Source organism: Arabidopsis lyrata (genome assembly GCF_000004255.2).
Source record: "Arabidopsis lyrata subsp. lyrata unplaced genomic scaffold ARALYscaffold_7, whole genome shotgun sequence".
Lineage (NCBI taxonomy): Eukaryota > Viridiplantae > Streptophyta > Magnoliopsida > Brassicales > Brassicaceae > Arabidopsis > Arabidopsis lyrata.
The window spans coordinates 14881884-14907863 of NW_003302549.1; the positions used below are offsets into that span (position 1 = coordinate 14881884).

General features: G+C 38.4%; 2 protein-coding genes across 2 annotated transcripts in view; one reads left to right on the forward strand and one right to left on the reverse strand.

The window, feature by feature from the left end:
• Positions 1-1229: 1229 nt before the first annotated feature.
• Positions 1230-15612, reverse strand: LOC110226509. The gene is made up of 6 exons (XM_021018440.1): positions 14398-15612; positions 1918-2313; positions 1665-1820; positions 1505-1588; positions 1302-1406; positions 1230-1250 (listed from the first exon to the last, which is right to left on the reverse strand). Exons 1-6 carry the CDS (start codon positions 14851-14853, stop codon positions 1230-1232), a joined length of 1218 nt encoding a protein of 405 aa, XP_020874099.1. The 5' UTR covers positions 14854-15612.
• Positions 15613-24173: 8561 nt separating this feature from the next.
• LOC9306447 (protein NEN4) overlaps positions 24174-25980 on the forward strand; it is a 29832-nt gene continuing 28025 nt past the window's right edge. Inside the window, exons 1-5 of the mRNA XM_021018441.1 lie at positions 24174-24284; positions 24383-24431; positions 25118-25489; positions 25571-25823; positions 25918-25978. Coding sequence (XP_020874100.1) covers positions 25118-25489; positions 25571-25823; positions 25918-25978 — 686 coding nt within the window. The 5' untranslated portion in view covers positions 24174-24284; positions 24383-24431. The remainder of the gene's footprint in view (positions 24285-24382; positions 24432-25117; positions 25490-25570; positions 25824-25917; positions 25979-25980) is intronic.

Below are 25980 nucleotides of genomic sequence, written 5' to 3' on the forward strand. Positions count from 1 at the left end.
TTATAGAAATAACATCATAAATCTTTTAAAGCCTTGTAAAACCCTTATAAAACACTTGTATTAACCTATAAAAACTCTTGTAAAAACCTTTTAACCTACAAAAACCCTTGTAAAACCCTATAAAACACTTTAAAACCTCTTGTAAAACCCTTATAAAAATCTTGTAAAAACGTATTAACCTATAAAAACCCTTGTAAAACCCTTTATAACACTTTGAAACAAGCTGGATATAAATTGCAATAGTTAACAATATTCTTCATCTAATAAACTGTTCCATAAACACATTCGTTATCACTGTTTTACAAAATAACATACTGGTTTAAAAAGATAACTACAATAAGAAAGGAACTTATGTTAACTACATTCTTTCACACTTGCTTTTTCCTGATGTAGATATCCCATTGTTGCTGCAAAATAAATTAATAAAAAAGCAATAAGTAACGATTCAACATAAAAAAATTGTTTTCGCATTTATTTTGAAAAACTGTTTTAAACTAACCTTTATTACGCTGAAAAGTCTTGTTGCCAGATACTTCTGTTCGGCGCTAGCTCCATGTTGTTTGTCTGGATGTAAAGCAAGCAGTGCTTTACGTTTTGCTAAACCTATCTCATTGTCATTGTTTACCAAATTGAAGTGATGAACAGTCTCCCATGAACTATTGGACCAAATAATCTGTAATGTATAATAAATTTCGTTAGTTTTTGTAGTTATGAGAAAAATAACAAATTATTATAAGATTACCTGGTGAAGTGATGACATCATAAAAATGAAGTTCTTGTTTTTAGCCCAGAGTATGACCCTATCATCAATTTCCTTCTGTTGTATCTCACTTAGTTTTCGATCTTGGACAGTAAATGACACCATGAAAATATTAGATGTTCCATTTTATTATTAAAAAAAACATCATTTTTAACAAAAAAAAATAATGGTGTACCTGAATGTTCCTTCTTTAGCCGAGCTTCTTCTTCCTAGAGAAATAAATTAGCAAAACACAGAAGACCATGAAAACGTCTTATTATAATCATTTAAATACGTACTAAAACCTTGTAAAAAACGTTGTAAAATAATTTTGTAAATTATTATGATTTAACTAATGCATACCTTATCATTCACTTTCGATTGTTGTGAATCACTCTCTTGTGACGGCTCCTCTGAGTGTCCCATCTTGTTATGTTGTGCCTCCTTTGTTTGAGCAACCTATAAATAAGTTGTAGAAACATTTGTCAACCTATAAATAAGTTGTAAAATCCTTTAAAAAATGTTGTAAACATTACAAAAAACTTTTTTCATTAATGCATACCTTATTATTCACATTTGATCGTTGTGAATCACTTTCTTGAGTTCCCTGTGGAGCCCCATCCATGTTTCTCATCTCTTCATGTTGTTTCTCCTTTTTTTGAGAAACCTATAAATAGTTTAAAATAGGTTGTAAATTTTTTATAGAAACTTTTAAATAAGTTGTAAAATCCTTTAAAAACGTTGTAAATCTCTTCTAAAGCATACCTTATCATTGACATTCGAGCATTGTGGATCGTTTTCTTCATTAGCATGTGGAACCTCATCCGTGGCTCCCTCTTCTTGAGCAACCTATAAATTTAAAAGACATTTTAAATCACTAAAGATATTCTTTATAAAAACCAATCAGATTCATTTAGTTACATACCTTTTCATCATTCACATTTTCGTGTGAATCTTCATCAGGTGGACTGCATGATTCTTCTCTGGTCTCTGTTTGTTTGTTTTCTTGATTGTTGATTGGTATTTCAACCTCTTCTTCATCATCAGAGACAATTATAAACTCTTCTTCAGTCTTTTTGTTCTGTTGTAACACCAAAAATATATTTAAACATAATCAAATTTGACCATCCTATAGATCAAAGATATATTTAAAAAGATATCGTTTTGTTTCCACTTACAACTCCACTTGACGAAGCTGGGAATTCCTTTTCTTCATCATCCCTGGCATCAGGTTCTTTGATCCCTAAATGTTTCTCCACCACCAACATTCTCTTGTTCAATTCTAAACATGCCTTGTAGATCAATTCTAGTGTTTCACTATCAGACATTGATTTCCTTGGTTTTGTCTGATTTACAGTCTCAGACTTTGGTTGCCTTTGTCTAGGCTGATTCACAGGCTTTTGCGTTTTCCATTCTGCAACCTCAATCCAACCATGAATCCATTGTTGCCTGGTCATCCTATAACCTTGGACTACAAGGTCAAAGACTTCAAACCAGTCCTTGTCTTCTGGATTTGGGGGGAGAACCAAATGAGAATATTGTTCAGGATCGCCAATGATATGTTTAATATCAAACTGCATAAAAAAGAATATGAATTTAAGTTAGAAATGTGAACCACAATTATTTCATAAAGCATTTGTGGAAGTCGGATTCGCACACTCAAGTATTTTGTTAAGTGGGAAAGATTATTCTTGAGGGACAAAAATGAATGCGTAAAAACTTGTAAATTGATATGAAAATTGCTATATTATTTCTCTCTTGAGAGGAAGATCCCCTTTACATGGCCATCGGCCTCTATATTTATACACCGATAAACGACATTAAAATGAGTAATTAAGCACAATTATTTCTTCTTAAATGTGTCCGTTTCGATTCTTCGGCTTTAATGCTCAACGTTTGAATTTGTGTTGACTCTGATCTTCATGGGCCTCGCCTCTTTCGGCCCAAGTGTCCGTGAACCGACTTACCCGTGTCTTCTACACCGAACTCGTGGCACAGTGTAGTCACTTCGGATTCTCGAAATGGTGACAACCACTTCGACCGTCCCTTTGGCTCACGGGTCCAATGGGCTTCATCCTTTATGGGCCATTATCTTGATCACGTGGCAATCTTTGGTTGGTCTCGTACTTCTGGTGCGGGATCCGACACCAACAATTAGCCCCCCAAGTTCTTCGAAGTGCTATTCCAGTTTGGAGGACTTTAAATGCTCAAGTGGCCAAAGATTGCGCTCGAGAATCTTTCTGATTTCCCGCCGAAAATCCCATCACTCCTTTAATTTTGGCACTATCCTTTTTTAACCGAGTGACATCTGTCATCATTATGACCGTATATTGATTAATTACTATTAAAACGGGAAAAACCTTCCCACTTCCCACACAACTCCCGAGGCGGTTTCATCATTAGCTTGAGGTAACTTCTTTTCACCATTACTCTCTTCTTTTACTTTTGTACTTTAATCAAAACCTCTCTCTTCGTTCCTTCACCAAAACCCTTCTTCGCCGGATCTTGAATTTTTCTTTCTTCCCAATGACTTCTGATTCCGATAGACCCGAGTCTCCGTCTTTCGACGAGAGGCGTTCTAGTAACGATGAGTGCACTCGTCCTAACGACATCGCCGGTCCTCATTACAAATCCACCTGTACTCTTCAATCCCTTGAGCGATTGAAGGGGCTTTGTCAAATTCCTCCTGGAATTATAGCGGAGGCGCAAATAGCTGACCCTACGGAATCTCCTGAGAACCACCGTGCTGGCTATTTTTGCGTCTACGAAATTTACTTCAAGGGCTGCGGATTGACCTTCCCCCTTCCTGAAGCCCTAGTTCGATTCTTGGCGGCTCTCGAGATCGCTTTACCTCAATTAACCCCCAATCTCCTCCGAACCATCCTCGGGATTATAACCGTTGCGGCGGAGGCCGGCTACGTCATTGGAGTCCCCGAGCTGAATGAACTCCTAAGCGTAAGGAGTTCATCAAAGAAAACTGGGTACTTTTCAGCGTATCCAAATGCCAATAGAAACGTCATCTCGCACCTCCCGAACAAGGATGAGAACTGGCACCATCCTTGGTTTCTGATTAAGAAAACTCCCGCTTCGATTGGGAATCTTTCCGATGTACTCCCGTCGAAGTGGTCTGCGAAACCTGGTAGAGACTAGGTCGTATACTCCTTCATTGTTTATCATTATTTTTTTACTGACCGAATTCATTGTTTCATTTCGCAGCTTTCATCGCTTCAACTCTCCCGACCGAAGAATTTGTCAAATTCTTCAAAGCAATCCTTGAAGGGGAAACCCTTTGGAATTCTTTCACCCTCGACCGGTTTATCGAGGCCAACCGGAAACTCAGGATGAGTCCTCCCAATCTACTTCATCGTCTTCCGCCTCCTCCCCCAACTCAGGGAATGTCAGCTCGGGCCCTCGCTGCCCAGCGCAAGAAGCTCTCCAAGCCGATAGCAGAGGCTTGTGATGAAAACAAGGCGTTCCTTGCGACCGCCATTGACAAAAAAGATTACAGCAGAACCCTGCTGGTTGATGACAACAGCTCCGAGGGAGCCAGATCTGTTGCTGCTTATAGGCTAACACCTCGCCGCGAGCGTCGCGACGAGCGTTCTCCTCGGAGAGAGCGGTCTCCTCGGAGAGAGCGGTCTCCTCGTCGTGATTCTCCCCGTCCTCCCCGAGACGATTTTAGCAACGAACCACTTAAGAACTTGGTTCGTAAGAAGAGGGACAAGTCGTCCCGTGATGACTTATCTCCGCGAAGGGAGAAATCAAGGCCTCGGACTGACCGTTCACCTCGATCCTCTCCTCCTACTGAACCAATGGGTCCTCCCCGTCCTGTTGACATGTCTTCTTCTTCCCAGCCCGTCAGCGAAAAGACTGCTAGGAGTGCATCCCCTAAAGGTGGAGATTCTGAATCCCGAGATGCTTCTTCGAGGCTGAAGCCTGCTCTTGTCCCTCAAGTCAAATCGCTTTCAGGTTTGGTGATTTACACATGCTTAAACTTTTTGTCTTTATTAAAATTCCAATTTTTACAATTCTTCCTTCTTCGCAGCTATGGAGACAGAAGGCAGCGTCTTCCGATGCTTCAAGACCCGTTCGGGTTCGATCTTGCCAGATTTCAACAAATGGCGCCCTGCAATTCGTGAACGCTATTTGCTTCACGCTTACCACTCATCTCGGGTTAGTTCCCTCTCTTTTTTTTTTTTTTGCATTGCCATTCTCCGAACTGACTCACAATCCTTGGTTCGTGTATAATACCAGGCCCAGAGCGAATTTAACGACATGATTGAACATTACGAAGGGCTGGTCCTAGGACGGGAGAAGGAGATTGACATGTGGAAAAAGAAACTCTCTGCTCTTGAGGCCGAAGTCAATTCTTCCGCCGGCTCCAAGCACGAGCTGGAGGACAAAGTCGACAATTTAACATCCGAGCTTGCGCAGGTAAAGGGGGAGCTGCAGGGTTAGTACGACCAGAACTTCAAGCTCCAGGAAGAGTTTTCTGGTATTCAAGATAGGCTTCAAGAGTCCGAATCAAACGCTGATTCCCTGAACAACCAACTCATCGAGCTCAACGCAAAGTACAAGGCGATCGCCAAATTGCGTGATTCCGAGTTGGCGAGGTCGGCATCAAAAGCCAGAAAAGAGGTCAAGGGACGCGGGATGGAGTTGATCCAAGGGGCCATCCGATTCATGCAGACTGAGAAGGCTAGGTCGGACTTGGAGTCAGACATCAAGGAGCACGAAAGCAACTTGATTCTGCTGGACCAAATCCATGAAGCTGATTTCTCCGAGGAGCAAGAAAGGACCGAGCTGTCGACTAACCTTTCTGAAAAACGGAGTCGCTTGGCAGCTCTTCCCACTTTGGCCTTCAACCCGCTTGACTTCGAGGCATTCTTTACTGAATCACCTCCAATAAGTGAATCGGGTTTAGACTGGGCAGGTAACGCTTGGTTCCTAAGGCTTTCCTTTTCTTACCTTGTATCTTTGATTGACTGGAATTATTATTTCCAGGTTCAAGTGAGACGGAGGGCATTGTCCCGCCCGTAGCTCCTATGGTACCAAAGGTTACTCCGGAGGTTGGTTGTCCCGCGGAGGGTGGTCTGGGAGCTTCATCTGAGCAAGCACCAGTCAAGGAGGTGAATGAAACTCTGGTTGCTGAGCAGGAGCCCGAGATGGAGATCGCTCCGTAGTGGCTGTGTCCACTTTAAATTGGGGATTGTCCCTTTTTATTTTAAGACTTAATTTCGAACTTATTTTTGCCTAAGGAGGCTTTATTTTCTGTTTGAACAAGATATTTGCCTGAGGAGGCTTTTAAACCTTTCTAGGTTGTGACCCAAGGGGGTTTGGTTAAAATTATATGCGGGTTTGCAAAGTCCGTTTTTAACCTTTTGTGACCTTGTGGCAATGCTTTTGAGATTTTTAGGCTGATCAGACCTTTCTCTTTAGAATGCGAGAGCTGAGCTCGGCTTAAAGCGAGTTCCCCACTTCGGGTTTAGTCAACTCGGTAAACTTGTCAGGCTTGGGCCTTAGAAACTTTTGCAGTTAATGCGACGGTTGCTCTTTCCCTTCTTAAAGAGAACGGCTCGTCTTTTAATGTAATAATTGCCTTTCCTCGATTTTCCAAAAATGGTTTAAACCACTTGGGCACGCTATCATTAATGAATTTATGGTTCCAAGACAAACCCTAAATCATTATAAATAAAGGCTTACCTACCTCTAGGCTTTATTAAACATGACTATAGAATCTCACTTGAGAAATATCTTAAGAATGGAAAACGAAACAGTAGCCCCCGTTGATCCCGGCAGTCCACTCTTCTTATCCGGCGACGGCTTTGAACCGGCCGGCGTTCTCTTTCCTCACGCCGTCTTTCACTTTCCTCCGAAGGAGAAGAAAGAGGCCTGCGATTTCATTGACAAGGTAAATACTTAAAGTTTTTGACTTAAAAACTTTTTGCTTCATATTATTCGTTTTCATCATTTTTTTTTTTTTTTTGTTAGGTCGCCGACAAGCACCGTCGCTTATGTGAAGAGAGGCAGCGGCTGGGCCTCAAAAGGCAAACGCTCGAGGCTCGCATCGCCCGGGTGGAAAGAAAGATACGAGCCCTGGAAAGCGATCCCTTTCAATGGGAGTGGCGGAACTTCGACTCCGTTGCTGAGATCCCGAAGATGCTTCGGATGTATCTCCGCGCTAGAGGAGTCCCGGGCCCTGTGAACGCCCCCGTCTTCGTCACTCCATCCGACGATGAAGAGGAAGAGGACTTGGAGGAGGAGGCCAGCGACTGCCGGAAACGCCTTCGGGATCGTTCCGAAGTGGATGCCAAAAACAAGGCGTCCACTTCGAGGACTAAACCGGCGATGAAGGAGCCTGTTCCTGAGCCTCTCCCATAAATGTTCTCCAATTTCTTCATTTTTTTTTTTTTAAACAAAAACTCGTAATGGGCTTCGGCCCTTTTTTATTTATGGAAATATTTGCTACTTTCCTTCTTTTCCAAATATTCTTCGAGATGCGTCTTTTAATGCAGGATCCGTTCGAGGGCATAAATCTCTCCGCGAATCATTCCATTCCTTGGATGGAATCCGTAGCTTGCTAGGGACATGGGGTTCCTATAAATTATAGGTTCAACTCCCCTTTACTCCTCACCATTTTTATTTTAGCAGGCATGGAGTTCAATCTACGCTGTTCAGAATCTATGCCCGACTTCTCCAGAATCGGAATGATGAATGAAGATGTTCCAAGTGAGCCCAACAGGCAGCCTTCCCCACTTCGCGGCCTCTCGAGATCTCAGATCCGAGCCCCATGTGCTTTGATCAGGGATCTCCCAATCAGAGACCAAGGAACAGTGACGGCGTTCATAGAGGCACTTGAACTTCAACACCAGAAGCTTACGTCGGAAAAGAGGAGGCTCCGGAAGAGGATTAACCGGATGCAACGCAGGCTTACTACGGTGTCAAGAAATCTTCACATCCTTGAATCTCACCCCGGAGAGTGGATTGAGCTTGGAATCTCTGACTTTGCTCGAATTCCGGACTGCATGATGTCAATCCTCGATCTTGCTGGTCAAGGAATTGAAGTGTTCTGCTCGTCAACGAGGATTTCGTAGTTCAAAGTGTATGATGAGGGACACTTCGCCCTCTTTTTTTTTTTGAATAAACGCTTTATTTCCAATCTCTTGTATGTTCGCATAGCCGAACCTTCTTCCTTTAATAAAGAAATAAAACAAAAAATTTTATTAATAGCTGAACTCGTTTTCGAGCTACCTACGTACCCATTCCGGGATCAAGCCAAATCGTAGTTCATGTACATAAACAATGCATGTAGCTTCTAAACATAAAATTTCTTTAAGTTGATCACATTCCAAGGTCGCTTGACTGGATTGTCTTCTAGGTCTTTTAACCTATAAACGCCGTTTCGAACCACCTCAGTAATAATGTAAGGTCCTTCCCAATTAATACCAAGTTTGCCGGCACCTTCTTCTCTTTTATTGTCAAAGACGCGCCTTAATACATAATCTCCCACGAAGAACGGCCTACTTTTAACTTTAGAATTGTAATACCGGGCTGCTGCCTGTTGGTAATTCTGGATCCGAATTAGAGCTTGATCACGCCTTTCATTTATGGTATCCAGTGAATCGTTAAGCATCGCTGAATTTTCTTCCTCATTTAACGGTGCTTCTGTTCGACGAAGTCCGGGCACGTTGAGTTCAGCTGGTACTACCGCTTCCATGCCATAAACCAAAGAGAATGGAGTTTCTCCTGTAGGTCGCCTAGGGGTTGTACGATAAGCCCACAGGACGGGTTGGAGTTCTTCATACCATCCTCCCTTTAGATGACTTAAGCATTTCTTGAGATTGCTTAATATCGTCTTGTTCGCGGCTTCGGCTTGACCGTTTCCTTGCGGATATCTTGGAGTAGAATAACTAACTTTAATTCCCCAGTCCGCACAAAAGGCATCAAACTCGTGTGAAATGAATTGCGGTCCATTATCAGTGACTATTTCGTACGGAACTCCATGTCGACATATAATGTTTTTCCAAATAAAAGTCTTCACCGCCGAATCCTTGATACCAACATACGCCTCAGCTTCAATCCATTTCGAAAAGTAGTCCGTGAGGACTAAAAGGTACTGTACACCTCAAGTTGATTTGTGCAATGGTCCAATGATGTCCATCGACCACCTCATAAACGGGTATGGGGCGGAAATGGAGGAGAATAACTCCGACGGTTGATGGATTAATGGCGCATGGAGTTGGCAGCGCTTGCATCTTTGGGCGAACTTAACACAATCTGTGATCATAGTGGGCCAAAAGTACCCCATTCTTTTAACTTTAAAAGCCATAGCCCTTCCTGATGAATGACTTCCACATAATCCCTCATGCACTTCGCTCATGACGATTTCGACTTCGGGCCCAAAAATGCATAATAGGTAAGGGTCACTAACACCTCGCCTATATAACGCATCTTTTGATAGGCAAAATTTCGCGCTAACGACTTTCATTTTCCTGGCCTGCCATTTATTCTTTGGGAGCTCGCCTGTCGTGATGTAGTGCTTTATTGGCTCCCTCCAGTCAGCCCCCCAGTCTTTAGCCGGAATTTGGTCAACTTTGTGAAATATCCGCGGCTCTGGTTCGGGATGTTCGTTTGGTTCAAGAATATTTTCCTCGAGTAATGGCTCGGTTTCTATCATCGTTTCTGGAATCATTTCTTCAGCTAAGACAACGAGTTCCTTGTTAGATGTATTTGATCCTTTTGACTTCCTGCGTTTGTTGGGTGGCGGTTCGATCTCTGGTTCGCCACGGTCGCGTGCCGCTGCTCGAGACCTTGTAACGACGAGGGTTTCCTTGCTGTCTTGAATGCTTCGCTCCGAGATGCACTCTACTGGAATAACTCTCTTTAACTCAGGATCTGATGTTGACGCCAATGCGGCGAGTGCATCTGCAGTTGTATTCTCTCCGCGAGGTATGCGGATTAACTCGAATTTCGAGAAATTTTTAGATAGATCCTTCACCACTTCGAGGTAGGCTTCCATTCTTGAATCTTTGGCTTCATAGTCTCCATTAAATTGGTTAGCTACTAACTGCGAATCGCAATAAGCCAATATTTCTTTAGCTCCAACTCCTTGTGCTAGTCGAAGTCCGGCAATAAGGGCTTCGTATTCTGCCTCGTTGTTGGAGGCATTGAATAACAATCGGAATGATTGTTCTAGAATTTCTGATGTCGGAGATTCCAACCTAATTCCCACTCCGGATCCTTGCTTTGTTGAAGACCCATCTACGTGTAATTTCCAAGTTTGGCTCTCCGGTTGATTTATCGTTCCAGGTATTGGTAGTTCGGTCAGGAAGTCTGCTAAGACCTGAGCCTTCATACTGATCCGGCTTTTAAACTCTATGTCGTACTCGCTTAATTCCACCGCCCATTTTGCCAAACGTCCGGATTGACTTGGACTATGAAGTATTGTTCTGAGTGGTTGGTTAGTTAATACTTCAACCGGATGGGACTGAAAATATAGACGCAACTTCCGAGCCGAAGTTACCACCGCGAGTGCAAGTTTTTCCATCATTGTGTATCTGGTTTCCGGATCCGTCATTGACTTGCTCACATAGTAAATTGGTTTCTGCTCCCCACGGTCTTCCCGAACCAAGACTCCACTAACCGCGTGGTTTGAAACTGAAACGTACAAGTAGAGTTTTTCATCCACTTCCGGTTTGGACAGTATAGGTGGAGTGGTTAAGTACGCCTTAAGCTGCCCAAAAGCTTCTTCACACTTCTCATCCCAAAGAAATCCTTTGTTGCCTTTTAGAATTTGGTAGAAAGGCAACGATTTATCTGTAGATCTCGAGATAAAACGATTCAAAGCCGCAATCCGCCCAGTCAACCGTTGTACTTCTTTGAAGTTTTTCGGAGATGGCATGTTTAGAAAGGCGTTAATTTGATTTGGGTTGGCTTCAATCCCTCTCTCTGTCACGATATAACCAAGGAACTCTCCGGATGGGACTCCAAATGTGCACTTCGCCGGGTTCAGCTTCATTTGATATTTATTGAGAATATCAAAACATTCCTCCAAATGCTTAACATGATCTTCTTTCTTCAACGATTTAACCAACATATCATCTATGTAGACTTCCATAGTCTTCCCGAGGTGATTGTGGAACATTTTGTTCACCAACCGTTGGTAAGTCGCTCCTGCATTTTTCAAACCAAAAGGCATTACCTTGTAACAGTAGATACCTCTATCTGTGATAAATGACGTTTTTTCTTGATCATCGGGGTTCATCATTATCTGATTATAACCCGAGAAGGCGTCCATGAACGTTAACAGCTCATTTCCAGCGGTGGACTCTACAAGTCGATCTATATGCGGGAGCGGGAAACTATCTTTGGGACATGCTTTATTTAGGTCTGTAAAGTCGATGCAAACCCTATCTTTCCCATTCTTTTTCTTGACAACGACAGTGTTTGCTACCCACTCCGGATATTGCACTTCTCTTATGGACCCTATCTTCAAGAGTTTATCCACTTCGTCGTTTACTATTTTTGCCCGCTCGACTCCAAGCTTTCTTCTTTTTTGTTTCACCGGTTTGAAGCTTGGATCTACGTTTAGTTCATGACAAATTATACTCGGATTTATGCCCGGCATGTCCGCTGCTGACCATGCAAATGATGCTTTGTTTTTCCTTAAGAGTTCGATCAAAGCTTCTTTTATTTGGCCAGTCAAAGTTGCTCCAATTCTAATTTTCCGGTCCGGCTTGTCTTCTTCCAGTACCACTTCGACTACTACATCCTCTTTCTTCTGCCCACTAGGAAATTTTGTTTTTAGTCCTTCTTTTGCGGGCTTCGTTAATTGCTATTGAATCTTCATACGGTGGCTAGCTAAGTAACAAGTCCGTGAAGCTTCTTGATCTCCCCGAATTGTTTCCACCCCATTTGATGTTGGAAATTTGATACATTGATGATATGTAGAGGGGACTGCTTTCATCCGATAAATCCAGGGAGTCCCGAGGATGATGTTGTAAGCAGCGGGCTTATCGAAGACAACGAAGTCCACGATCTTCGATACCTTCTTGGCAAGGACCGGTAGCTTGATTGTTCCGAGAGACATGGTTGACTCGCTTGTGAATGCAACTAACGGAGATGGGGGTCCTACTATGTCTCCTCGGCTGATTCCCATTTTTTCTAGAGTACTTAAAAAGATCAAGTCGACCGAACTGCCTGTATCTATAAGGATCCTTGATACTTCGAAGTTTGCAACGTCAAGAGTAATGACTAGAGCATCGTCATGCGGTCTTTCGAGATGCCGCGTTTCTTCTTCGTTAAATGATATTGAAGCACCTTGAAAATCAATTTCTTCACTCAAGCTTGCTTTGAGTAAGACATTTCGTCTATGTTTTTTGATGGAACTTATTGAATTTCCGCAAAATCTGGAACCTCCTAGAATCACATTGATCTTCCCCTTCGAACTCCTTGGTTCTTCCTCGTTGGATAACCTTGGTCTTTTGGAATCTTGATCTTTGGAGTTTTCCTTTGCTTCGTGGTATTCCTTCACAAAATCTTTTATATCGAATTTAGAAAGATCACCACTAGCCCAAAGCTCTGCGAGGTGCTTTTTAAGAACGCTGCAATCCTTGGTTAAATGTCCGGTTACTTTATGAATGTCGCAATACAGACTTTCATCACGGACCCAAGTGCTTGATCTTCCTTTCCCTTGGAATTGCTTCCCGACGGAATTGTTGAAGGGTTGCGACCCAAACTTCCTTGGTCCTTTGCTCTCTCTAGGCTCGAACTTCTTGGTAGGGACGGTGATTGCCGGCTTTTCTTGTTTGTTCCGTTTGGCAAAACTTTCTTTTTCGTCTTCTACCTCCATCCAATTGTTTGCACGGAAGAGTGCATCCTGAATTGTATCTGGTTTATGAAGTATTAAGTCTTCTTTAAACCTTGAATCATGTCGCAATCCTTTCCGTAGGGCAGATAAAGCTGATTGCTGTGAGATTCTTGGGAGTTTTGACAGCACTCCTTTGAATTTGGTGATGAAAACTCGAAGTGACTCATTAGATCCTTGCGTTAAGTTCCAAAGATCGGCATCCGAAACACTTTTATCCATAAGGATAGAGTATTGCTTTAAGAACACGGCTGATAGTTCGTCGAAATTGCTGATCGAACCCGGCTCTAATTGAGTGAACCACATTAGAGCTTGGCCACATAGATTCTCCGAAAATAGCTTGCAATAGCCTGCGTCCTCGTCAGCTTCATCCAATTCGACTCTTCCAGCAGCGATCAGAAAGGCCGCAAGATAGCTTTTTGGATCCTCCAATCCGCTGTAAGGGTCCAATTTGAGTTTCCGGGAATCTTTGATCCTTAAACTTGCAATTCGCGGGATGAAAGGTGTTCGCCTAGCTTCTTCAATGACTCGATTGATGTCTGGCTCCGAACTTGTAGCCTGATGGAATTTTGATTTCATTTCTTTTAATTCCTGGCTAACCTTCCTCATGGTCTCGAACTGGTCGAGGTTCTCCTGCTCGTACTGAGCTGCAAGTTGTTCTTCATCCCCGAGCTGCGTCTCTTCTTCCGACGTCTGAGCTACATTATTAGTAGCACCGGGAGTTGTTTGTCCGCTGGTTTCATTTCGTGCAGCGGAACTTGGCGAGTTGAATATCCCTCTTCGGGTTCCCACCGGGTTTCCTGCACTTAAAGAGCGAACACGAGTTTGTATATTATTGACGTTTTGACTAAGAGATACCTGGGATGTTTGCAACGTATCGACGGCCTTCTCCACATCCGAGAACTTTTGTGATATGTCCGACATGGTTTGCTGCATAGCTTTGAGGGTTTCGGCCAATGATGTCTCAACGGCGTCTCCTTCGGACATTGTCGCTTATCTCGGAAATGTAGAAAAGAAGAAATCTGACCACTCAAGAATCCTGATATTCCCCACAGACGGCGCCAAAATGTGGAAGTCGGATTCGCACACTCAAGTATTTTGTTAAGTGGGAAAGATTATTCTTGAGGGACAAAAATGAATGCGTAAAAACTTGTAAATTGATATGAAAATTGCTATATTATTTCTCTCTTGAGAGGAAGATCCCCTTTACATGGCCATCGGCCTCTATATTTATACACCGATAAACGACATTAAAATGAGTAATTAAGCACAATTATTTCTTCTTAAATGTGTCCGTTTCGATTCTTCGGCTTTAATGCTCAACGTTTGAATTTGTGTTGACTCTGATCTTCATGGGCCTCGCCTCTTTCGGCCCAAGTGTCCGTGAACCGACTTACCCGTGTCTTCTACACCGAACTCGTGGCACAGTGTAGTCACTTCGGATTCTCGAAATGGTGACAACCACTTCGACCGTCCCTTTGGCTCACGGGTCCAATGGGCTTCATCCTTTATGGGCCATTATCTTGATCACGTGGCAATCTTTGGTTGGTCTCGTACTTCTGGTGCGGGATCCGACACCAACAGCATTTACTATCTATTTTAAAGGTTTTACAATCTGTATTAAAGCTTGTAAAAACTTTTAAAATGTCTTGTAAAACCTTTAAAAATGTCTTGTAAAAATCTTGCCATTTTTTTAAAACCCTTGTAAACTTCTTAAAATTCTTGTATAACAAAGTAAAACAATTGTAAACCTTATTAGTTGGAAAAAAGTAGTAGAGAAAAACTGTCATACCGTTGCAACCTTTGTAACTTTTGCTATATCTTTCTTAGTTGGGCATTTTGTTGTCATCCATTGCGAAATCAGTGGACGATTGTCGTTGGGTTCTAGGACCCGACTGCCAAAATTCTGTCCCAACTCTGCAACTGCGGTTAAAGCCCAAATCTGGATTGCAAAAACAAACCCAGGAAGCCCACATTGGTTTCTAAACAATTGAGTCGGAGTTATCTTCTTCAAGCAATCCACCAAAGACCCGTAAACAATGCGAGCCCACGGATACTTGCAGAACTCTGTGAAACTACTAGCTCTTACCAGATGTTCTTTCTCTATATTGTTTACAGGGTTTGAAGCAATTAAGATGCCCTCCACTAGAATCAGAGCACCTAACCTAACCCTCTCATCAGCATCCATCGCATTGCGTTTTGTAGACAAGGTATTAAGGAGATCTTTCAAACTTAAACCATCCTTCATCCATGTATCTTCTTTCTTTCTCTTTTTTCATATTGACTGGCTTTGTGATGCATCATCACCCAAAGGCAGCCCTGTAGTAATAACAAACTCCCTCAGAGAAAATCTGAGGGGTTGTTCTGAGAAGACAAACCACAACTCCTCATTGTTAACCATTATTCTTCTCTGAAGAAAGTGATGGACCAGCTGTGATGAGAAACAGATCCCTTCACGTTCCGCAAAATCTATGATTGGTCCCAAGAAAGAATTCTGAATCCGATTGAACTCAGTGGGACTAAGTGAATCCTTGACAACATTCAATACAAGTTTCTCTGAAGAATACTTTGATATTCTTTTCAAATTATCCACCTCATTCCCTGGGTCAATCAGTCTTTTTGGGAGAAACAGCCTCTTTGTAGGTTGACTCATTTTTCACTCTGTTGCAGGAAAGATAGAAAAACAATTAAAACATCTCCATCAAAAAGCATTCTCAAAAAAATCAAACCATTTACAACCCCTTTGTAAGCTTTTAAACTGCTTGTAAAACAGCTTTAAGAAGCTTTAAAACGCATGTAAAATTAAATCATGTAAACGAACAACTCTAGAAATGCAAATAGAGTAGTACATTGCAAACATCATTACCTACTTGGAAGCTTTGTGAAAAGTGAAAAGTCTCATCAATACTCAAACACATTCTCAAAGAATCAAACCATTTAGATCCCTTTTGAAAACCATTTAAATTGCTTGTAAAATCGATTGTAAAAGATTTTAAAACAAAGGTAAAATTAATTGAATTTCTATAGTCCTTTTAAGTCCTTGTAAGAATAAAAACGGATCTACAAAGAAAAAATCACAAAATCTCAAAAATCATCCAATGTCACAAAAACTCGATTTTGAAGGGGAAATAACCTAATTTGGCATATGAATCAAAAAAGTAACGAAGTTTTAAAGTAATTTAACCGTAAAATCGACTGATGTGACGGAACCCAAAACCCTAGGCAGATGAAATCGAAGAAGCCGAAAAGTCGAGATTGAACCTTATGAAAACGGAGAAGACGAGATTGAACCTTATGAAAACGGAGAAGCCGAGATGGAACCAAAACTATAGAATCTAAAGCCGTGAAGCTAAGCGAAAACCCTTAATTTATTCTTCTTGTACTCAACGGAGAAGGAGACTGAGAGAATCGGTTTTTTTTCCCCCTTCTATTTTTTTTTTCTCTATCAAATGGGTTTTAAAGTGTTTTAAAGGTTTTTTCTTTTTTATTTCGGCCCAACTATTTACAACTATCTTATTCTTAGTTCGATTAAAAACAGGTTGTAAAACTATTTTAAAACACGTTATAAACTTTTAAAACACATTGTAAATCTTTGAAAAATATATTATAAAACTAAAATTACCTTGCAAAATTTTGAAAAATCTTTTAAAAACTTGAAAATACTTTGTAAAACAATTGTAAATTTAAAGAATCATGAAAAATTTGATAAAAATATAAATAAGATGGTTTTATTTTCATAAGCTTATAAATATTGTAAAAATTTTAAAAGTTCTTTCTATATATAATCATATACATTGTAAAAACATTAAAATGGTATAGATGAAGACTTAACATTGTAAAATGTTTAGATAGCTTTTAAAAATTAACATCAAAAGATAAAATGGTATAAATGAAGACTGGATGTTATAGATGCAGGTACATAGAAAAAAAAAACTTAAATTCACAACTAGAGAGTTATACAAAATAAAATTCATGGGAAAATCACTACAGATATTCTCAGCAAAAATTAAAAATTTGTAAAACAGCAACGTTTTCTTCAAAAAGAACAGATCATTTTTTCCCCAGCAATCTTTTCTTCCCAGCTCTTACAATTAGCCCCTGGTCAAAGTAATAAATCAAGAAATATAAGCTTAGTTGTAGGTTTCTAATTTACATGTTAAAACCTGAGAGAAGTCTTACCTAGAAATCTGTTATTTCTATAAAGATGTCAACCGCAAGTTTCTTTCTCATGTCTCTAATTTTTCCTTCTGAAAGTTTCTCATTTGCATTAATATGCATAGCATAGCATTCCATCATCTTCATCATGTACATCCCAGTATCTTCAATCTTTTCAGGTTTTAATGAATACAATCTACAATCTCACTTATCACAAAATTTACCTGTGATATATTGTCCATTACAGATATTTTGAATGCTGAAACATCCATATCTGTTTTGTTGAGGAGCTTGCGCAAAATGTACGGCATCACAACAGAATATGCAACCACATGCATCCTTTTAACATTTTCTGAAACAAATGATGTCGCGTAATCGAGAATGATCAAAGACCTTCTCTCGATATTGATCACTACTGGAACCCAACATTTTCCTTTCAAGCACATAGGAGCATATATGTAATTTGTCTTGCTTCCAATCTCCAGCTTACTTATCTCTTTTGCGACTACAAACTCAGCATACTCATCGTCAATCGCATTTAAGAAAGATGATCCAACAAAAACAACAGTTTTGTTAAGGTACATTTCTGGATGATTTTCCCTTCTAGTTTTGATCAAGTGTAAAGCTGCATCAACATGCTAAGAAAAACACACACAAAAAGGAAAACAAATTACTCATGTTTGCTAGTCTATATGAACTTTAAAATTTACAATGGTTTTTTAAAGTTTTACAAGATTAGAATACTTGAAAGAAAATCATACATACCGATCCTGATATTGGTTTCCCCTGCGTTTCTAGTGTTGTGAACCATTTGGAATCTACTTTGATTCCCCCAACTGTTAGCACCCTACAACAAATATATATATATAATTATAAGAACATCCAATGAGTCAATGTAACATCCAATGAGGCAATGTAAAATCTTTAAAATACGTTGTAAAATCATTTTAAAATAAAATACGTTGTAAAATCATTTTAAAATACATTGTAAAAGTCAGAGATGATGTAAAACCTTTAAAATACGTTATGAATATTATTATGAGTTTTACAAACTTAAAACTCACTTGTTTTTTGTCGACTTCTTCCATTCACATAAACTTTCAAACCTTTTTGTGTCAACTTTTGCAAAGGGGTGAAGTGTTGGGTGCTTCTTCTTCTCTGCCGTGTAAGGTGGCTGAGAATAAATGGAAGGCACTTGACTTCGCTGGCTTCTTCTTGATGGACCATCAGCTTTTGATTTATTATCTACATCTTGTTGACTAGTTTTTAGTGGAACATCATTATCAGCTTTATCCCCTAATTCTTGATCACATGTTCTTGTTCCAAGATCAGCAGCAACTTTGTCAGTATTTTTGCATTTTTTTCTCTGAGGCTGCAAACAAAAAAAAACAAAAATAACACTTATAAAAACAACTTGTAAAAATTTCAAACAATGCCACGAATACTCAGTAATAAAAGACATTACAATTTGTAAAACTTGTAATGTCTTTGATTTGTAAAACTTGTAATGTCTTTGCTTATATATGTACAAAAGAAATGCAACAATGCATTCCTTGTGAAATTAGTTTATAAAAACGAACAGATTGTTTTACAAAATTGAATTCTTACCTGTTTTCTTGTAGGAATATCATTATAAGAATTATCCTCTTGTTTACGCTTATTTGTCTGCAGGTGAAAAAAGTAAAAAAAAAGTCCCCTGTAAGTACTTTGAATATATTTCATTATAAACATTTCATTATAAACATTTAAAACATATCTCTAAATTGACCTTCATTTTGTAAGAAATCTTCTTTTATAATATTGAATACTAACCTCTTTTCTTTCTCTGACATATCTCTTCTTTCTACAGTACTTCTTACTTTCAGAACTTTTCTTACATGCCTCATTGTTTGTTTCAGAAACTGAAATTCCTTCCTTCTCGTTATCCTGACTATCTTCAGAGATAATATTGAAATTTGGAGTAGAGAAATTTGGGGTAGGGGTTTTATCCTATAAAAGTGTTTAAAACCATAGGATTAGTACCAAAAATGATTCTCAGATAATAATGAAATTTGGAGTAGAGAAATTTAGGGTAGGGGTTTTCAAAAAGTTGTTACACTTATAAGATCTATATAAAATCTTTTTAAAACCCTTGTAAAACCCTTTAAAACCCTTTAAAACCACTTGTAAAATCCTTTAAAACCCTTTAAAACCACTTGTAAAACCCTTTAAAACCCTTTAAAACCCTTTAAAACCACTTGTAAAACCATAGGATTAGTACCAAAAATGATACTCAGATATCAAGGACTTTTTAAACAAAAGTAGATCAATATACCTTTGCTGTAGGTTCAGCTGTATCATCTTCAGAACGAATCTTCTGGCTGTTTTCATCATCTCCAGCATAGCTCCCGTCCTCTGTGTTAGGCTCACGAATGGAATCTTCAAATGTACTAGGACCACATTCATCATCTTCTTTGTTATCACCATCGACATCAATTTCACCATCTCTACTTGGACCACATTCATCACCTTCTCTGCTATCACCATCAACACCAATATCACCATCTATATTGGGACCAGCTTTGTCAGACTGCTACAGAATCAAAACAATCATATTCAGTAAACAAAAAACAATATGTAACAAAAAAGTTTGGTTCAAGAGGTGTGTGTGTGAACAGTTAAGAAAAATTATTTAAGATGACTTATAAAAACTTTTTAAAAACATTCTGAATACTTGTAAAAAGCTATCCGAATTTTGATTGAAAAGGATTTAATAAAATTATTCACATACCTCTTCTGTTCTGGCACATGTTTCTTCTTGTATATCAGACTGCAAAAAAAAAGATACAGATATCTTAATATATACTATATACACATGTAACTGACAAAAAAAAATCCCATTTAATTACCTCTTTTTTTTTGCATCTCTCAGTCTCATCTTTTTCAAGACGGCTTTTAAGAACATACTCTATTACTGCAATCCTCCTGTTGAAGTCTTGAAGTAAATTTAGGATCTTGTCGAGTTTCTTGCTGTCATACAAGTTGTTATTCATTGATTGTTCCCCTATTTCTTGTAATACAGTAAAAATATCAACAAATCCAGCACTCCAATCAGTTGCTTTGAGCCTGTATCCATTTTGAACAAGACGAACAATTTCTTCGAAGTCTATGTCGTCTTCATGCGAACTAGCAACTAAATAGCTATATTCGTACGGGTTTCCAATCACTGTATTAACCTTGACCTGGCAAAAGAAAAGAACTTGTAAAACCTTTAAAAACTCTTGTAAAAATATGATATATGTTGAACATCAATCTTAAAACTAAGGCAATTAAAAGAGGGGATTCCACACTTACTGAGTTCATTTTTTTGACGACATCGACAACATGAGAAAATCTTGGTGTTTGAGTTGTTTCCCATTTCAAACACAAAGGATACTCAGATCTCGATGTAACACATTCTGTTGCAAACGCTGAGCCCAAAGATGGAACTGCGCTGAAGGCCCATAGTAGTATCGCCATTGCAAATCCCTTTACTTCATATGTGCCTCTTGCCCAAGTATTCTCATTTATCCGTTGGATGCTTGTAGCAAGAACTCTATATGCATGCTTGCCCCACGGTTGAGATGTGTAGATTGCGAATTCTGAAGCATGTACCAGTCTAGACAAAGGGATTTTCTCCAACGAACCTGGTGTAAAGAGAAAGGCTTCTGTCAAAATTACCATACCTAGACTCAGTTTCTCTTCAGCATCCAGCGGATGCAGCTGATTTGGTTCAAACAAACGTTTTTGGAGTTGTTCCAGCGTAAAATGCTCTTTCTGAGTCCAGAAATATGGAGCTTTTGATGGAGCTTTGCCTTTTCGAAGCATTTCACTATCAATCAGGTCACACTGAACACCTGTAAGTGAATACAAATTTGATATTAGAGTTTTATAAAAACTTGTAAAACACATTGTTAAATGTTTTTAAATACATTGTAAAACTTTTAAAACACATTGTAAATTGATTAAAAACTTACAAAACAAAACTAATTTAGATATACCTGTGGTAAGCAAGAATTCTCTCTCTGAGAATCGCATTGGCTGGGAGTCAAATGTGAACCAGAGATTCTTCTCCTTTAAAAGCAACCTTCGCTGCATCAAGAAGTGGAAAATCTTCCCCGAAAAATTAACTCCACTTCTTTTTGCTAGTTCAATAATAGGACCAAGGAAAGAGGCTTTAATTAGATTAAACTGTTCCTCCCCTAGTGCGAGCTCAACTTTTTTGACCAAATGCGTTTCGAAATGTTGAATAACAACAGCTCCAATGTTTGGTTCAAACCCGGGATTATATATACGGGGCGGTAGGTTAAGCACATCCAATGAGTCATTGTTAGACATCTGCGTAAAAACCAAGCATAAAAACCATATCAAGAATGTAAAACATTTAAAACGGTTGTAAAATACAGAAAAGGAATAATTCAGCATTTAAGACCTTTTTAAACGGTTGTAAATTACAGCAAATGAATAATTCAGCATTAATAACGAACCTTTAAAAAATGTTGTAAAATCCACAGTTAACGATTATAAAATCAAGAAATGGAATAAATCAGAGAGGATATACCCTAAATCAAGCATTAAGAAGCATTTACAAGTTAAGAACGAACCTTTAAAAATGTTGTAAAATCTACAGTTCAAAATCAAGCAGTCAAATCAAGCGTTATTAGTCAATAATGAGATAAAAAAAGCTTCAAGAAGACCAAACTTTCACAGAAACACAGAATCTAAACCACAGAATCAAACCACAGAATCTAACTTCCAAAAGACAAACCTTTCAAAAAAGCTTCTAAAACATAGTGAGGAATCTAACCTGGAATCGATGTAGGACAGATCGAAATAAAACACAGACGGAGACGGAGACGCTGAGAAATCAAAATCGAACAAAAAGATGTTAACGCCGATCGAAATCGAACAGATCCAATCGAAAACGAACAACGAGATTTTACCACCGATAGAAAGCGAAATCGAAAGGAGACGCCGATTTGATATGGAATCGAGATAACGGAATCGAGATCGGAAAATCTTCGCCGATCGAAATGAGAGAAAGAGAGAGAATGGTTGAGAGAACCGTGCAGATCTTAGGTTATGAAAGCAAGGGTACTTTGGTCATATTTGAATTAATTAAGGGGTATTTTTAAAAATGGCAAGCAAAAAGGGGCAATGTTAAAAAAAGGGTGTGTGAAACAGGGCATTATTAACAATTTCTCATTTATGTAATACTTTTTCTTTTATAATTAGTAGTTTAAAAATATAATTAGTAACTAGAATTATCTTCTTAGACTTTTTAACATATTTAAATTTAAAAAATTCTTAACATTATCTTTTTATATTTTTAAAATTTATTTAATTTATAATTTTTTTAACATTATATTTTTACATTTTTAAATTTTTATATTTTCTCATAATTATCTTTTTACATATTTAAAATTATTAAAAACAAAATTTTTTTTTGACACATGTCAAAATCTATGACCGATAAATATAAGACGTGTCGCAATCTCTTGAGTTAGCAACTTCGAAAACCCAACTTTATATAATAAGATATCCAAAAGTATCCAAAATAATCGAAAAATTAGCTCCGAATTATTCAAGTAGTATTCGAATTGCGCAAAATACCCGAAATAAATATAGCTATATTGCACTAAAAATATATAAATTATCCCAAAAAATATCTAAAGCACCCAAAAAATACTCAAATTATTCAAAATTATTAAAAAAAAACTGAAATATCTTAAAAAAAATATAATTTTGAGTAGTTGGATTATTATTAAGTATTTTTGAGATATATACTTGTGTTTCGGGTACCCGTATTTTTTTCGGATCGGGTCCGAGTACTTAAAAAAAAAAAAAAACTAAAACCCGTTCGGATATTTGACCGGTTCCGATTCGAGTTCGGTTCCTCATTTTTGAGTCGGGTCGGGTTCGGGTCGGTTTTTCGGGTCCGAGTATTTGTGTCCAGGGCTAATAATTAGTATCAATTTAAATAAAAATGACGCTATTTTTTTTATTGAGATTTTATTTTATGCGGGAATATTGAGATAAAAAAAAAAAAAAAAAAAAATTTCCAAAAACAAAACACATATAATCGTGAACCCTAGTTCTTTTCTTGTCCAATTTTCTAGTCTCCATCGTATCCTAGAATAACAATGCTTCGATAGATTCTTGGAGAACCAGAAGACTTGATAGAGAGCAATTCACTGATATGTGGACGGCGAAAAATGGATGACCAAAGCTTCGATATGCAACAAAGCTTAGCTATAGATTTCACCGGCAATCTCGAGAGTATATTGTTAACGAGATCATTAGGAAGGTCAAATATATTTGATATATTGCATCGTGAGATTGTTAGGCCATCCTCAGAGACTTGTAGATTGTTCATGTGGAATGTTAAACTCTATAGTCTTAAAGAGATGAACAAAAGATGAAAACCAAAGATAATATACTAAAAAACGGATGTTTTGATTCACTTTTATAATGTCAATTGAAAAAACGATGTTAAGATAAAAAATAAAAATTTAACTTAGCATGTTAAATATTGAATTCTTACGTCAGTTCTATAATTGATGTTAATGGGCCGATTCTAGTATCACTTGTTTATTTTGATGTTAACATAAAAATAACTACTAGGTCTGGGCATATGAGTATTCGGGTCGGGTTCGGGTTAGATCCTCTCGGGTTCGGATAACTTTTTTTTTTATAGATTTTAGCCCCGTTCGGGTATTTTTAAATTTCGGTTCGGGTTCGGTTCGGGTCCTTTCGGGTTGGGGTCGGTTCTCGACATAAAGTCGAATATCCGTAAATACCTGGAGACTCTGCCGGTTCCGATTCGGATAGGTACTTTGAACCTAAATTTACCTAAAAATATCCAAAAGTATCCAAAATAATCAAAAAATTAGCTCCGAATTATTCAAGTAGTATTCGAATTGCGCAAAATACCCGAAATAAATATAGCTATATTGCACTAAAAATATATAAATTATCCCAAAAAATATCTAAAGCACCCAAAAAATACTCAAATTATTCAAAATTATTAAAAAAAAAACTGAAATATCTTAAAAAAAATATAATTTTGAGTAGTTGGATTATTATTAAGTATTTTTGAGATATATACTTGTGTTTCGGGTACCCGTATTTTTTTCGGATCGGGTCCGAGTACTTAAAAAAAAAAAAAACTAAAACCCGTTCGGATATTTGACCGGTTCCGATTCGAGTTCGGTTCCTCATTTTTGAGTCGGGTCGGGTTCGGGTCGGTTTTTCGGGTCCGAGTATTTGTGTCCAGGGCTAATAATTAGTATCAATTTAAATAAAAATGACGCTATTTTTTTTATTGAGATTTTATTTTACGCGGGAATATTGAGATAAAAAAAAAAAAAAAAAAAATTTTCCAAAAACAAAACACATATAATCGGGAACCCTAGTTCTTTTCTTGTCCAATTTTCTAGTCTCCATCGTATCCTAAAGTTGTCATAATTCTTATAATTGATCTTTGTCAAGCCCTTCAAATCCCAGGTGAAAACGATTTCAATTTTCTATGTTACGACTTCAATTTTTATTGGCAACGAAAGTTGGTTCCTGTTTTTCTAATCGAGTTTGAACTTTTGACCCAGTTACATATCTGATTCAGTGATTCGGATTCTCGAGTGACCGAGTTCAAAGGTACCACCTTTCTCTACCCCATTAACTAATTTCCCAAGCATGAACGAAATCTTCTTACTTGCGTCATTGTTGGTCTCGATCGTTTGTTTCAATTTCATCTCTGCTCTCAATCTGTAATTTTTCATGAGTTAGATTCTTGAATTCGATAAATCACTGTGTTGTGTAGAGAAGACTAGAGTTTGCTCTTGTCTTGAGTATATGAAATTGAGAAGAATATATAGTTTCATTACGATTATGTTTCTTTTGATCTGAAATTCCATTAAATTAATATTGATGATGAAATTCAAAATCCTGTTCATCGAATACTGAGTTTGTTTTGAATCATTGATTCGGTGATAAATTCATCTCTTTTGCCTTGTCTCTGATTTTGGTGACTCTTGATTGCTTGAATTTCAAAAGTTTTCTATATGATCTTGGAGATATATGGTGTCATTGTCCTAATCGGATGAGAGCATTTATTTTTTGCCTTTACAGTTTCCTCCATATCTTGAGCCTAGAATGGTACCAAATTATATAAATAATCAACTCTCTTTTTTTTCAAGCCTTTGTATCGTTATTGGTTCATACAATCTGATTGGTTCTTCTTGGTTACGTGACATAGATTTCTACGGTTTCGATCGGTTTTGTTATGGATGCTGGAGATGTGAATTAAATTTCTCATGTATAATTTTCTTGTTTTTTCACAGATGCCGGAGTTGGGGAAGCTTGTTGCTTTCTTTGATTTCAAAGACGGTAGGGATGGGTTGCTGCATTTCAGTGGAATGACAGCGTGTTCTGAGACGCTGTCAGTTATTACTCGACACCGGTTTTGCGTTCAAGCTACTGATAACACTGGTAAACCAGCAAGTACCACTCCAGCTCGGGACAAAAACAAACCTACATTAGATAGATATTACAAGTCTGTCTACTTTATCCTCCACGACAAATTCTGGATTGGCCACGGCCTAGTCAATTCTGATTGGGCAAAGTTGGAAGAAGAATTTAATCATATTGGGAAACCATCTCCTAAGCCCAAAGGAATAATTGATACAGTTCCCTTCATTTCGTCTGGGACCAAGGTATCTATCTCTGCTTTGGTCTTTGTCATTTCTTAACTTGTTGATTTTGTAACATGAGCTTGTGTTTAACCAATGATGCAGCTGGCCCAACTTGCTGTACTCTTTGGCTTGGGTGAGCCATCACTTGGGTACTATAACAATTGCGAAGAAAATTACGATGCTATCAAGCAATGCAGAGACGCGATGCCAATTTTAGATATGGAGACGGAGAAGGATATGGGGAGTAATATCTATCCCATGATTTCTCATCTGAGGAAATTTCAGCAGCCACCAGAAAAAGCAACAACTAAATCAGCAAGGGGTAGTGAACCAAGAAAAAGTCAAAAACTGGAGGGTAAGGAAAAGGATTTTCTTGTCACGAATCAAATACAATGTCGTTTAGAATTCATAGCTCAGAGTAATTGTTTTCTTTTGGGTTCATCTGTTAGGAAAAGAGAATCCCCCTCGGAAATCTTTAGCTGAATCTCCATCTTCTCTAGAAGAGAGATTGT

Coding starts and splice junctions, on each gene's coding strand:
- LOC110226509 (XM_021018440.1), bottom strand. CDS start 14,853: ATGAAGGATGGTTTAAGTTTGAAAGATCTCCTTAATACCTTGTCTACA. Junction 1,589..1,664: donor AAAATGTGAATGATGAAAAG/GTATGTAACTAA, acceptor TTAAATTTATAG/GTTGCTCAAGAAGAGGGAGC. Junction 1,407..1,504: donor GCTCGAATGTCAATGATAAG/GTATGCTTTAGA, acceptor AACTATTTATAG/GTTTCTCAAAAAAAGGAGAA.